The following is a 12,412-nucleotide window of genomic DNA, read 5'->3' as shown; positions in this document are numbered from 1 at the left end:
ATTTTTATTGATTAAGTTTTTTATTTTTGAAATAAATTTTCAAATAGTGACGAAAAATATTGTTATCTTCCAAAAATCTTATTTTTAACTTGCATAGTTCACATGTTTTACATTGGCGCTGGATTGCTGTGACGGCACATAGGACCTTAAGAATGACCTGGTTGCCCTGAAAAGGGCCATTTGTGCCTAGCCATGTGGGAATCCTGAGTAATGAATGTGCGGATTCTGCTACTAAAGATGCATGTAGCCAACCACCTTTCACTAGTCAAGTTACAAGTACTGATTTTATTAATTCCATTAAACATACTCTTTGAAGAAGGTGGCAAGATGACTGGACTGCTACAGCAAATAATAAACTTTGACACCAAAGATACAGTGTTACCATGGGACTCTTCATGCAGAAAAATTCACCAAGATGAAGCGGTCCTGTGCCGATTGTGATTAGGACATAACAGAGGTACTCACGGATACCTGATGTTGGCAGAAAATGCACCATTATGCATACAATGCGACTGCTGTTTGACTGTGTGGTACATTTATGTGGATTGCATATGTGATGCGGCCTTACATTGCAAATTTAAATTACAAAGAGACATTATAGCATATCATAGGAAATTATAACTATTTACTTGACCAAGTATTGTTACTCCTAAGCAGAATCAATATGCTTAATAAGATTTAATGATAATAATCAACCATAATAAATTTGATTTTGTTATTTGTGTTATATATTTTATTCTAATGGTTACCTTTCTTTTATTATTTTAGTTTTAATCTTCTTACTATCTTAGTATTCATCTTAGTTTTAACCTTATTTTATTAATATTTTAACATATGAGAAAAGGCTTTTATAGTTACTTTCTGACCCGGACGATGATAATGTGAAAGCATTTTTCACCCCCAAAAAAATTGTGCATTTGATGATGTAGCCCTGAAAAGGTGCTGTTGAGTTTGGTCGTTAGTCTTGGTGATATTGGTTTGGCTTGGTGGGTTGCAGTCGGGGAGTTGTGAGTTGTGGCTCGTCCATTGGAATTGGACTGAGCTTACCCCAGCAACAGTTGAGTTGGTGTCAATCATCTTCTGCCAGTGTGGTCAAGGCAGTTCTTCCTGAGCAATGCTCGCCCGACTCTGTCTTCAGCAATACACCTGTTGGTGTTAGCAGGCTTTGTCCTAGGCTTGCCAGGCTTACTGCTTCAATGAGAATTTTGACATCTGCCGAGAGATCCCACCTTGGGCCGGCCACTTCTTCTTCTTCTCTTGGTGTTGGTCCTGGAGCAAATGCTTTTGCAATCATGCATCACTCAATATAGCCGCTGGTGTGTGGTGAGATGCTGTGTGCTCAGCTGACTTGGTAGGGGAGCGGGTGAGCAGATGTGCTTATTAACTACAGCTCCCTCTGGCATCTTATTGGCTAGCGTGATGCTTGCCGATACAGGCATAGCATGTGGCAACAATATTTAACATGTATTTTGATCGGGAATATTAACTTGAATTCTTTCTATGTATTTTCCAAAACTGTAACTGTAATAAAGCATTTTTCAACATGTGTTTATATGAACTTTTTCCATTATTTTCATGAGTAGAATAGGTTTTGAAAGTCCCATGAGAACTTTTTTGATATATTCTGTGTATGTAGGTGTTTCATTTTAATTACTCCAGGTGATTTTCTTGTAAACCACACATAATACAAAAAAATGACCTAAACAAAAGTTACACAGATTGGAGAGGGACACTTCATGGTGACCTTGGATTTATCCTTAACTGTTATTTCAAGGTTGACATGATTTTTAAAAATGGAATGACCTGTTTTTGACCCCATCAATGAAAAGAGCAGAAAATTCTGTATTGAAATGTGGGGCTACAATACGACCTTATATTAGTATATTTAATAAAATTAGCAATTTTTTAAAAATGGATTCAATTTTCTTCCACTTTGGAATGTTTCTTTTAGGATTACAGTTTTTTTTTTATTTCTCCCTACAACTGGATTTTAGAACATCAATGACTTTTTCAGTCTGCAAATGAATCTCAAACATACCTGCTATATCTGGTTGTACCTATTGAAGGAGTCTCAGTTAACAAATTTTAATTTTACTTCATCAGTAAGTTCAACTTTAGGTGGAATATAAGTTGCATCGATAGTAATTGCTTGTGAAATATTATCTTCATCGTCTAAAATGCAATGCAATTTCTTCAAGTGTCAATGGTCTTTCAAAATTCCACATTTAACAAATTCTTACACTTCAGTAAAACAAAATTAATTCTTTTAAATATATTGCACGGGTATCACAAAGTAAACACTACTTCAATAACAGATGAAATTGACTGAGCACATAGTCATAAAAACTGAACATTTTATAAAATGACGTCTATAAAAGTAGTAAAATCAAAAAAAAATGTAATGTCTAAAGAAAACAATGCATCAATGTGATAAAATGATAGACAGAACAAAAATTTAACGATTCAAACATAAAAATCATACAAGGCGGGTTTGCAAAGTTATTATTTGTATTGTAAGAACACGCAACATACCATGGTACACGCCTAGTGTGTGATTCATCTCTCCATCATCCAAAAGTGCGTCATTGCATAATTATTTTTAACTATCAGTATTTATTATCAGTTTTTAAAATAAATATGCAGATAAAATAGAAATATTATTTTTAACAAGCATATTGCAATCATTATATACCTTATACGGAAGGTTACAAGATCTTGTAAAATTATTGCATTAAGTTAATATGCAAATAAACTTTCAAATTAAAAACCTATTATCATATAATTTTTTTTTTTTGGATTACAACACCTAAGAAAATAAAGGCAAATTATACAGTGTGAACAATCTTGTAGAAATTTAAAAAAAAAATTTTTACGAAATGGTTTATTTATGCACCACTGGCTGTTAACTGGTTATGCCAGGTTTCCAATAGTGTCATCAATATGAGTAGGTACTTACTTCTTCCTTCACAAAGTCACGTGTTAACTTATTTTTAAAATTCTTGAGTTTATTTGATTTTCCTGCTCATATATTTATGCTAAATCTGTTTTAAAATTACTTTGTCAAATTTGGGGATTCTGTTGGGTCCATGAATGAAAATTTTATGTATTGTTTATACATTTGGGTAATGGCACTTCATTAGGAAATTAAAAAATGGCATTAAATAAGGAAATTCAATTTAGTTTTATATGTTTATATTTTTTTGTAACTAATAACAAGAGTATGCATGGTTTGGAAGGTCTTAGGACTTTAGATTTTGAACTTATTTTATTGGTAAGGATGCAAACTGTCATGAGTAATATTTTCCAAATTTGACTTTTACAAATACCTATTTCTGTTGAAATATTGGTCAAACACTTATGATTGGATTATCTGTATCAGCATTTAGTACATCAAATTGTCTGTCACAAGGTTCTTCTCATTATACATGGGCTTTGGAAAAGAACCTGTTTTTTTTTTAATACTGTCAAGGTATTTTAAAAAGGTTTTTGTTTTCCACCCTTCCTGCTGGAAAATGGCATTAATATTCAATTTCAGAAACCACTGAATTAATTTTATAGTGGCCATGCACAAAAATTATTTTTCCATACTCTTATTGATGAAAATATTTTAACATTTGAAAAACTAAGAACAAAAACAAGATATGAAAGACTGCACATGGTAAAACAATATGTTGCAAATTATATTGTATAGTTGGTCATAATTAACTTACACTTAACAACTCAACAAAGCTTGGGAATACTAAATCACTTAATAAAAATAAAGATCAGCATTAGTAATTTAGTAAAAAAGCACAATTTATTAATAATAATGATAAATTTATTATTATTTTTTCATTATTAAATATTTTTAATCCAAATTGTGAAGGAACTGTTTTTAAGATCACATTTTTACTGAAAATACATAAAACCTCTGCCTGCCGTTTTATTTGTCTTCAGAAATGACATGAAGTAAGGTAGAGAATTTCTCCACATGAACAGTAAAAAGAAATCTGTCAAAATTTGGTTTGACCTTTAATTTCAGATCATCACTATGAATTACAGTAAAATGAATTTAATTTATTGGTATTTTTTTCATGTTGAAAAATTTAGATTTTTCTTATTTGCCCAATAGATAATTAACTCTATATATATATATATATATATATATATATATATATATATATATAAAGGAGTTGATTTCTTTGAAATGCAAGATTAAGGATCCCATAGGTATATAAAAAAAATCTAATTCAGCAAAAGGTTTCTATTTATTGTAAGGTAGGTTTTATGTTTTTCTTTTATACCCTTGATTATATAGTTGTCTGATTATCTGGTTGTTCTTTTATTCTGAAATTCAGTTATATCTACGAGACAGTATGACCAATCTTAAAAATTCAAACAGCTTATTTTTTACCATGTTGAGTGCTAATATTTGCATAAAAAAATGATGTACACACGATCATTGGGTTATTTGGTTATCTATTATTTTTCTGAAATTACCTTTATCTCTGGAACAGTATGACCAGTTTTAAAAATTCAAACAGCGTATTTGCTAACAATACAAGGACTAACGTTTGCATACAAAAGATATACTATCCATGATCCGGTTATCTAGTCATTCTATTATTCTGAAATTCAGTTATATCTGGAACGGTACAGCCAATTAATTATTTATCGATATGCCAAATAAAAAACATATGTTGTCTATCGTTATTTAATGTTATTGGTTATCAAAGATTTAGAAAAATTTTTTTTTTTTTTAAATAACTTTTAAATGAAACATCCTGTAAAAATGAAATTCAGGACAATGATAAATCTTGATTTTTAGGAACTATTGAGGTTTTAAAATCTTTCTACACCCAATATTAATGCTGTAATCTGCAAAAATTTACTGTGCAACGCTATTGAGTACAGATTTAAAAAAAAAAATTGAAGAATGTTCTCCTTGAAAATGTCTATTAAGATGCACATTTTGTTCCATAAGTTGCGGGTTGATAAGTGGAGATGTAACTAAAAAAATCACTACTATAAGTTCATTGCGGTGAAATGCTAATATTTATTTTCTTAAAATATTTCAGTAAAATACTTAATATTATCATAAACGTGAGGATACAAACTTGTTAAAAACTTGGATCCAGGGACTAGACGATTGGGTGAATGAAACCAGCTGTGACTGACTAGTTTAAGATAAAATAGTTAAAGGTTATTGACCCATCAGCGCATGTGTACACAAGCACATATTAAACTCGCCCTCCTATGTAATCCAGGAAATTTCCAAGAAATCTTATCGACATACCAACTGTATTGTCTTATTGTAAGCAAAATCTGAATTCAGTAATACGTACGCTAAAAATGATTTTTCAAATGCGTTTTTTTATTCTGCATCTCATACATACTGTGATTGCAACTGGATAAATAACATTTCTGAATTAACTGGACTTTCATTCATCCAGTCCCATTTAGTCTGAATGAACAGAGTTATATGTACTTATAAATGTATTGTGTATTGCAGTTTTTTTCTGGTTGTTTACATTTCTTTGTCCAATGTGTCAAGTAGAAAAATATTTATGCATATTAATAATAATAATGTACTGTGTTGTTTTATCTTGTCTGATCTTATTTTTATGCATTTCTTACGCTTAATTTAAATTTTTTGTTTCTAAATATAGTGTTTTATATAGAAGAAATTTTTTTTTTTACAGGATGTAGATACTATTTATCTTTCTCATGATACTCGAGAGCTCTGCCTTCGTGATTTTGATCACTTAGATCCAAAGTGAGTCAATTTATTATTTATTTATCATATTTTAACATTTTAGTTTTGTTTAGATTTTTTTTAATATATCCTATTCTTTCAATATAACAGATTAAAATTACAAATTACATTTTTTATTACTGGTTTTACACACCTATCAACTTATTTTTATTGTGCACAAACTAAAAGATGAGATGAATTTTCAAAAAAAAAAAAAAGTGACAAAAATGGTTTGAGATCATCTATTTTTTCATGTTACAAATTTTGTGTTAGAGACTGTTTTTTTAACTTAAAGGAAATAAAATTAAGAGATACATAGAGTAAAATAAAATGATAAGAGAGAACAAAAAATTTGAAGCAATAAGGCCACTTAATAAATAAAATTATTGTATTATAAAATAATGCAATAATTTTAATTGTCTATTTTTTGTGCACTCATGGTATTCAAATCTTCATGAACTAGTTATTTATTTATCATGTTGGTCTCTTTCTGTTTGTCCTATGGTTTTATTCTTTTAAGAAAAAAAAATTAATTTCTTTTCTGGATTTATTTACTCTGACTTTTCAGTCAGTTCTCTAATTCATCATAAATTTTCAAATTTCAACACTTTTCAATTTATTAATTCTTCAACCTGTTGAACATTGTTAGATATTTCACTTTCTGAATTAGCATCTAAATGCTAATGAATTCACTCAGAAGCATAGTGATGCTGTGTAGGACCATCAAATTTTCATGATTTTAATTTTCAGTATCAAATTTATTGGGACTTTTGCTGTTTGTCAGCAACTTCACAGTTGCTCTGATTCATGATGTTATGAAAGTTGTAGTTACTTTTTTGTCAACAGTTGCATACTCATTTTGAAAAATAGAAATACTCATACAATTCACAATAAAGGGAACATTACAGGGTGTTAACATTTGTTTTCGTAGGGTTGTTTAATTTCTGAAGTTAAAGAGAATCTAGTGAGAATGAAAACAAACTTAATTTATCAATGTCATGTAGGTACAATATTGTTCATTAACTAATTACTAGCAACCAAAACATTATTGCCAGAAACTTTTTGCTTACAGTGAAGTGGTCACTACTTTATTGTTAAAATGAAATTTTTTTTATATTAGTTGTATACTTTGGATGAAAGATCCATGAACACGGAAACAAGGAAAAGACAGTGTAACTTATTTTTTTTTTTTTAGTGTCATTAACAATTAACATATTTTTAATTGAAACTTTTTGTCTTGAGCCATAAGTTTTAAATATATTTGTTACAATATATCATTTTCTTAAGTTTAGATGTAAGGTGTAAGTTCTTATTAAGGTGACAAAGGTTTTTCATAACAGATTATGTAATTAAAAAAAAAGAAGAGATTAGTTATCAGTCTATGAATATAAACTGTTAAGAATATTTTTCTGTATTATAATTTATCAAAATTTACTTAAAATTTAACTGCTTCTTTTCCAGGGATTTGGTGCCAATCATAAGTGCTTTGGAGTATAATACATGGTTTGCAAAATTAAGAGCTAGCCAAATAAAGTTAACACATGAAGCTATAGATAGGATACTGCACATTATGAAAAAATCACTTAGTATAGAAGAACTCTATTTAGATAATATAGGTGTTAAATGGTAAGATGTATTTTAAATTAAATTAATTGACTTAAGATCTGCATTATTAGTTTGAAGGGTTAAATTAGTTGAAAAAAAGTTTTTGTTAAATTTTAAAATAGTTACATTGGTGAATAAATTCAAAATTACATTATAATGTTCATTTATTTCTTTGTTATAATACATTATTATTAATAATTATATTATTATTCATTTCAAACAGGTTCAACAATGTTTGAAAAATTTCTGTTTAAAAATTAAAAAATCATGTTTACTTAAATTTGTTCTTTACTTGTTTTATATTTATATATTTGCTTCATTTTCTTATTGCCTGACTGTTTTTAATGTCCAGTAAGTTCTTAGCATTGCTTAGATCTGATGATCAGTACTCTGTATAATTGATTTTATTAGTTTAATATAAACTAATTTGTTTATTTTTGTATTTATAGTATATATACAGAGGAAGTCAAAAGTATGGAAACCCTTCAACAACTTTAAATGTTTCAGATAGAATACTATAACTTTCAGAATAAGGTATTGGTCACCTACTTTACCTTTTGACAAGAAATAGAATTTCATAAACCCTTTGTTGGGGGTGGCCTAAGAGTTGTACTTAAATATTTTAAATGGAAACATCCTTTGTATGATACATCATTTTAAAGGTTTCTTTAAGACAAGAAAAATGATATAAATATAAGGTTGGTATGATATCTGTACCCAAAGTGGACCGTGGGATAAATTTGAATTTTGAAAATCATTAAATGTAGTAAGTTCAAATAATAAAATGAAATAAAAAAAATTTAAAATTAACTAAATTAAAATTTAATCTAATTTAATTAAAATTAATTTTAAAAGTTAAATTAACGTTTTAAAAACTTAAAAAAAATAATTTCAACACAATTTTTTTTACATTAAAAAGTGAAAATTTCAAACCCTTCAAAATTCATCTGATTCAAGAATTTAATGAAGAACACGTATGGTATGATTGCAGACTTGAGATTACATGCAATTATGAATGTAATTGTTTTCAAAATTCAGAATATCCCGCTGCTGTTTCGGGTACACACATTGTACCAATTTTTTACTTAAATCATTTTTCTTGTCTTGAAGATGATTTATCATACAAAGAATGTTACCATTTAAAATATTGAGTTACAATCCTTAAGCACCTCCTAAAAAGGGTTGAAATTCTATTTCACATCAAAAGGTAAACTAGTTGATTGATACCTTATATGAAAGTTACAGTAATCTATCTGGAACAGTTTTAAAGTTATTGAAGGGTTTCCATACTTATGACTCATGTATGTATATAAAATGAATATTATTAATCTATGATAAAATAGCATTACTTCATCTGTTTAGGGATTTTGCTCACAAGTTGTCGTTATCGTTAATAGCCAATACTAATACTCCCCTTCACACGCTTGATCTCTCTTGCAATATGATTGAAGATAAAGGTACGTTCATTTATTAAAGATAAAGGTATGTTTATTTATGTAATAAAAATAGTTATGTTAATTATCATTAAAGTTTTTGTGCGTTGAATTAAAAGTAGTTTTTTACCTAGATTTCAGGTGAATAATAAACTAAAAATTAAGTAACTATAACAATACCTGTTATATTTTTCTTTGCTTTAGGTGTGGTTTGATGGCATTTTATTTTTAAAAGCATGGTGAGATGTTTATTCATATAATTGTAATTAAGTATTCCTTATTCAAAATAATCAAATTTATTTTATACATATTATTTTTTTAATTGTGTTTAATTAAACGTTTTGATTTTTCATGCTTATATTTTTAATATTTAATGCAAATGTTTATTTTTCCAGTTACTGATAGGTAGTTACTGCAAATTGCTTTAGTTTTAGAATTTGAATGCTGTTAAATAATTATTTTATTTATATTCTCTGATCTCTATGTCAGACTGGGTCTGAGTTCTGGTCAGGCATTGTACTTTTCACTCATTACAAAATTCATTATAACCTATTGACAGCTGTTATAAGGTGTTAATCTGTTGTCTTTATTATCACTACTTTACTTTTTCTAAATTCTATTAGTCAAAAAGCAAAATTCACTCTTACATTTTTTGACAAAAATATAGATGATCATAATTTAACATGATGTCTTAAGTTGTAATTCGATTTGGGTTTTATTGGAGTGATAATGTTGATGCTGTTGAAAAAGATAAGATGAAAAATGTGATGAAGTAAATTTAAGAACCATAAATGTTTCTTCCTAAGCAGGTTGCACATTGCAATAGAGCAGCTGTTTTCCAGCCGCTCACAGATGTGTTAATAGTTTTCATTAGTTTAGCTTCCAACTTTTATCATTTTACCTTTTTTCCTGTGAAAGAACAGTTTTTGAATTTAGAACTGGTTTGTTCTATGTTTCATTCGCCAAGTGTTGCTGAACTTGAATTCTTAGTAAAATAATGCACTGTAAACATATATTGCTAAATATTCCACACCACCATTTCATCTATAAATCCAAAATATAGCAATAAGTAATATAGGTTGAATTTTCGTAACACGGCACTATTGGTATTTTATATGTAATACATAAATAATGAAAGTTCAGCTTACCAACAATTATAAAATGTTTAAATATATTCTAGCGGTTTTGGCCCTTCATCCATCCTCAGGAATATCCGTATAATTAAGTATAAAAATTTTACAACTATTCACTTAAAACAGTATAAATCAGAATAAAATGGAATTCTATAAAATAAATCAATTTTATATGTATGATTTTCATTGTATTAAAAGTGTAGTTGTACATTAAAGTAAAAGTTTGTCCTGTCGGTAAAAGAATCTCAATTGTTGGTTTTTTTTTCCAAGTGTTAAAAGTTTATAGTTATATTATTTATTTTTATATTATCAATTACATTTATTCATAGCTATTTTTTAAATTATATTTGTTCTCAATTTAACGTATCCTGATAAGTGGGCAAGTTAATATAATTTATAAGAGATCTCATGGGTATGTCTGTTTTATGAATTTTAGGTAGTGCCCTCACTACTGGGGCAAAAAAAACAACAATTAAGATTCTTTTACTGACAGGACATATTTGTACAACTATACTTTTAAAATAATGAAATGAAAACCATTATATATATATATATATATATATATATATATATATATATATATATATATATGTAGTGAATAGTTGTAAAAATTTTTTACTTAATTATATGGATATTCCTGAGGATGGATGGAGGTCCAAAAGCCAAAAATCTAAATATATTAATATTAAAAATTTAAATATTATAATTGTTGGTAAGCTGAACTTTCATTATTTATATATTAAACAGGTAATGTATTTGTTTGTAATAGTTAAACACAGTGGTAAGTAAATCTAACTGCAGTTCCCTTTTGTTAATTAATGCATTGAAAAAAATGAAAATAGATCCTTTTATAAGTGTTCAAAGTTAAGTTTCTCTTTTGTTATATTTATTGTTTGTTTAATCTACTTATTCTATTTTGTTTGTTTAGATTGCTAAAATATTAAATTTTTTTTAGTTTTACAATTACAATTTTTATTACTTATTGAAATTTAATTTATTCTTTACAAGTTTTTTTAATTTATTTATTTAACAGAAAGAGATAGTAAATTAAGATAGATAAGGGTTTTTTAATCAAGCAGCTCAATCCCATCCATATCATCTGATCTTGCATCATCTCTATCATCCTTGTTTGATGACTGATATTTTGTAACACGTATCTTTATTTGATCAGCACTTTCATTATTGCTTTTACTGCCACTGTCACTGTCATTAATGCAAACTATAAACCTTTCAACTCAATCTGTTTCATAATAATTTTCTTCTATAGTTAATGTGTGTTAGCAACATTGCTTTCAATACTCCACTGTTAGTTCAGAATATTTTTTCTTTAAAAATTTTTTTTATGTCATTTATATTTTTCTGACTAGAGACAATTTCATCCGCTACCTGACTTTTTATTTTCACTCAGATAAATTCAGTCAGGTTAATTTCAGGATGGTAGGGTGGTAGGATAGTAAATCTTATTATGTTGTGACTGTGATCCTGCAATATTTTATCGAAGTAGTACTCTTCATATTGAGGCTTATTAATTCATTCTGATTTGTACTGTTCTGCTTTTAATATATCTGCTGAGCACAGAATATTTCTGTCTCGAAGATACAATTCATGTTTTTTGCTGCTTGAATTTGGCACTTAGTGTAACTTTACGTTGTGTTACCGAGCATTATCAGTTACCAAAATTGATTGATGTGGAAGATTTGGGATTAGCTTTGTTGTTCTAGTATCCCCCTTTTTTTTGGCTTGATGTAAAAATTAAAAGAGCATTTTGAGTTTCTCCTGCTTCACTGCCAGCGTGAACCAGTGTTGGCTTTGATCCTTTGGATACAGGTAATTTATAGCCTTTATTTGAGCCATTGGTCCAACCATAACTTTTTCCTGTCGAGTGAATGTGAGATTCATCTGAAAAAAATTTTGGTCTTCCTTCCAGTCTGTAAATGTTCATTTTCTTTAGATAATTGACTCACTTAATACGTAAATCTTGTTTTTCTACTAACATTTTCCTGTTATTTTTCAGTTTTCTTCCATCTAAAACCCATTCAACTTCTCAGAATTTTTATAGAGTTTGGTGACTGCAATTCATCTGCAGATCTGGGTGTTTTAAAACGAATAACTTTTTCAATGTTGGCAGGGCTTTATGTTGTATATGATATTTTGTAACGTATCTTTAGAAGTCGATATTATCTTCATTTTCATTCTATTACAAATTTTCCCTGGTGTATTAAAATCACATTTTCTCCCAATTTATTTGATTCTGTTATCACTTTATGCACAATTTGAACAGATACTCCACAGTGGTCTGCTATGTGAGCTTGAATTTCTGCACGTACCATCGCTGGATTTTCTTTAATTAGCTTACTGCAGACATTCATTGTAATATATTAGCTTTGCCTGTTTGGAGGTATTTCTCTTCCTAATCTACGATTGCATCTTGGATGAGGTATTTGAAGATTAAGTATTTAAAAATTCTGTTAATGAAACAAAATTAGATTTGAAAAACTTTATAAAAA

General features: G+C 28.3%; 1 protein-coding gene across 1 annotated transcript in view; it reads left to right on the top strand.

Annotated features, from left to right (window-relative positions):
• LRR (capping protein regulator and myosin 1 linker 1 leucine rich repeat protein) overlaps window positions 1–12,412 on the top strand; it is a 141,669-nt gene that overhangs the window by 31,970 nt on the left and 97,287 nt on the right. The window contains exons 7-9 of the mRNA XM_075368286.1: window positions 5,682–5,755; window positions 7,196–7,360; window positions 8,702–8,796. Coding sequence (XP_075224401.1) covers window positions 5,682–5,755; window positions 7,196–7,360; window positions 8,702–8,796 — 334 coding nt within the window. The remainder of the gene's footprint in view (window positions 1–5,681; window positions 5,756–7,195; window positions 7,361–8,701; window positions 8,797–12,412) is intronic.

This window comes from Lycorma delicatula, chromosome 6 (assembly GCF_047948215.1).
Source record: "Lycorma delicatula isolate Av1 chromosome 6, ASM4794821v1, whole genome shotgun sequence".
Taxonomy (NCBI): domain Eukaryota; kingdom Metazoa; phylum Arthropoda; class Insecta; order Hemiptera; family Fulgoridae; genus Lycorma; species Lycorma delicatula.
This window is presented reverse-complemented; position numbering and strand designations above follow the sequence as displayed.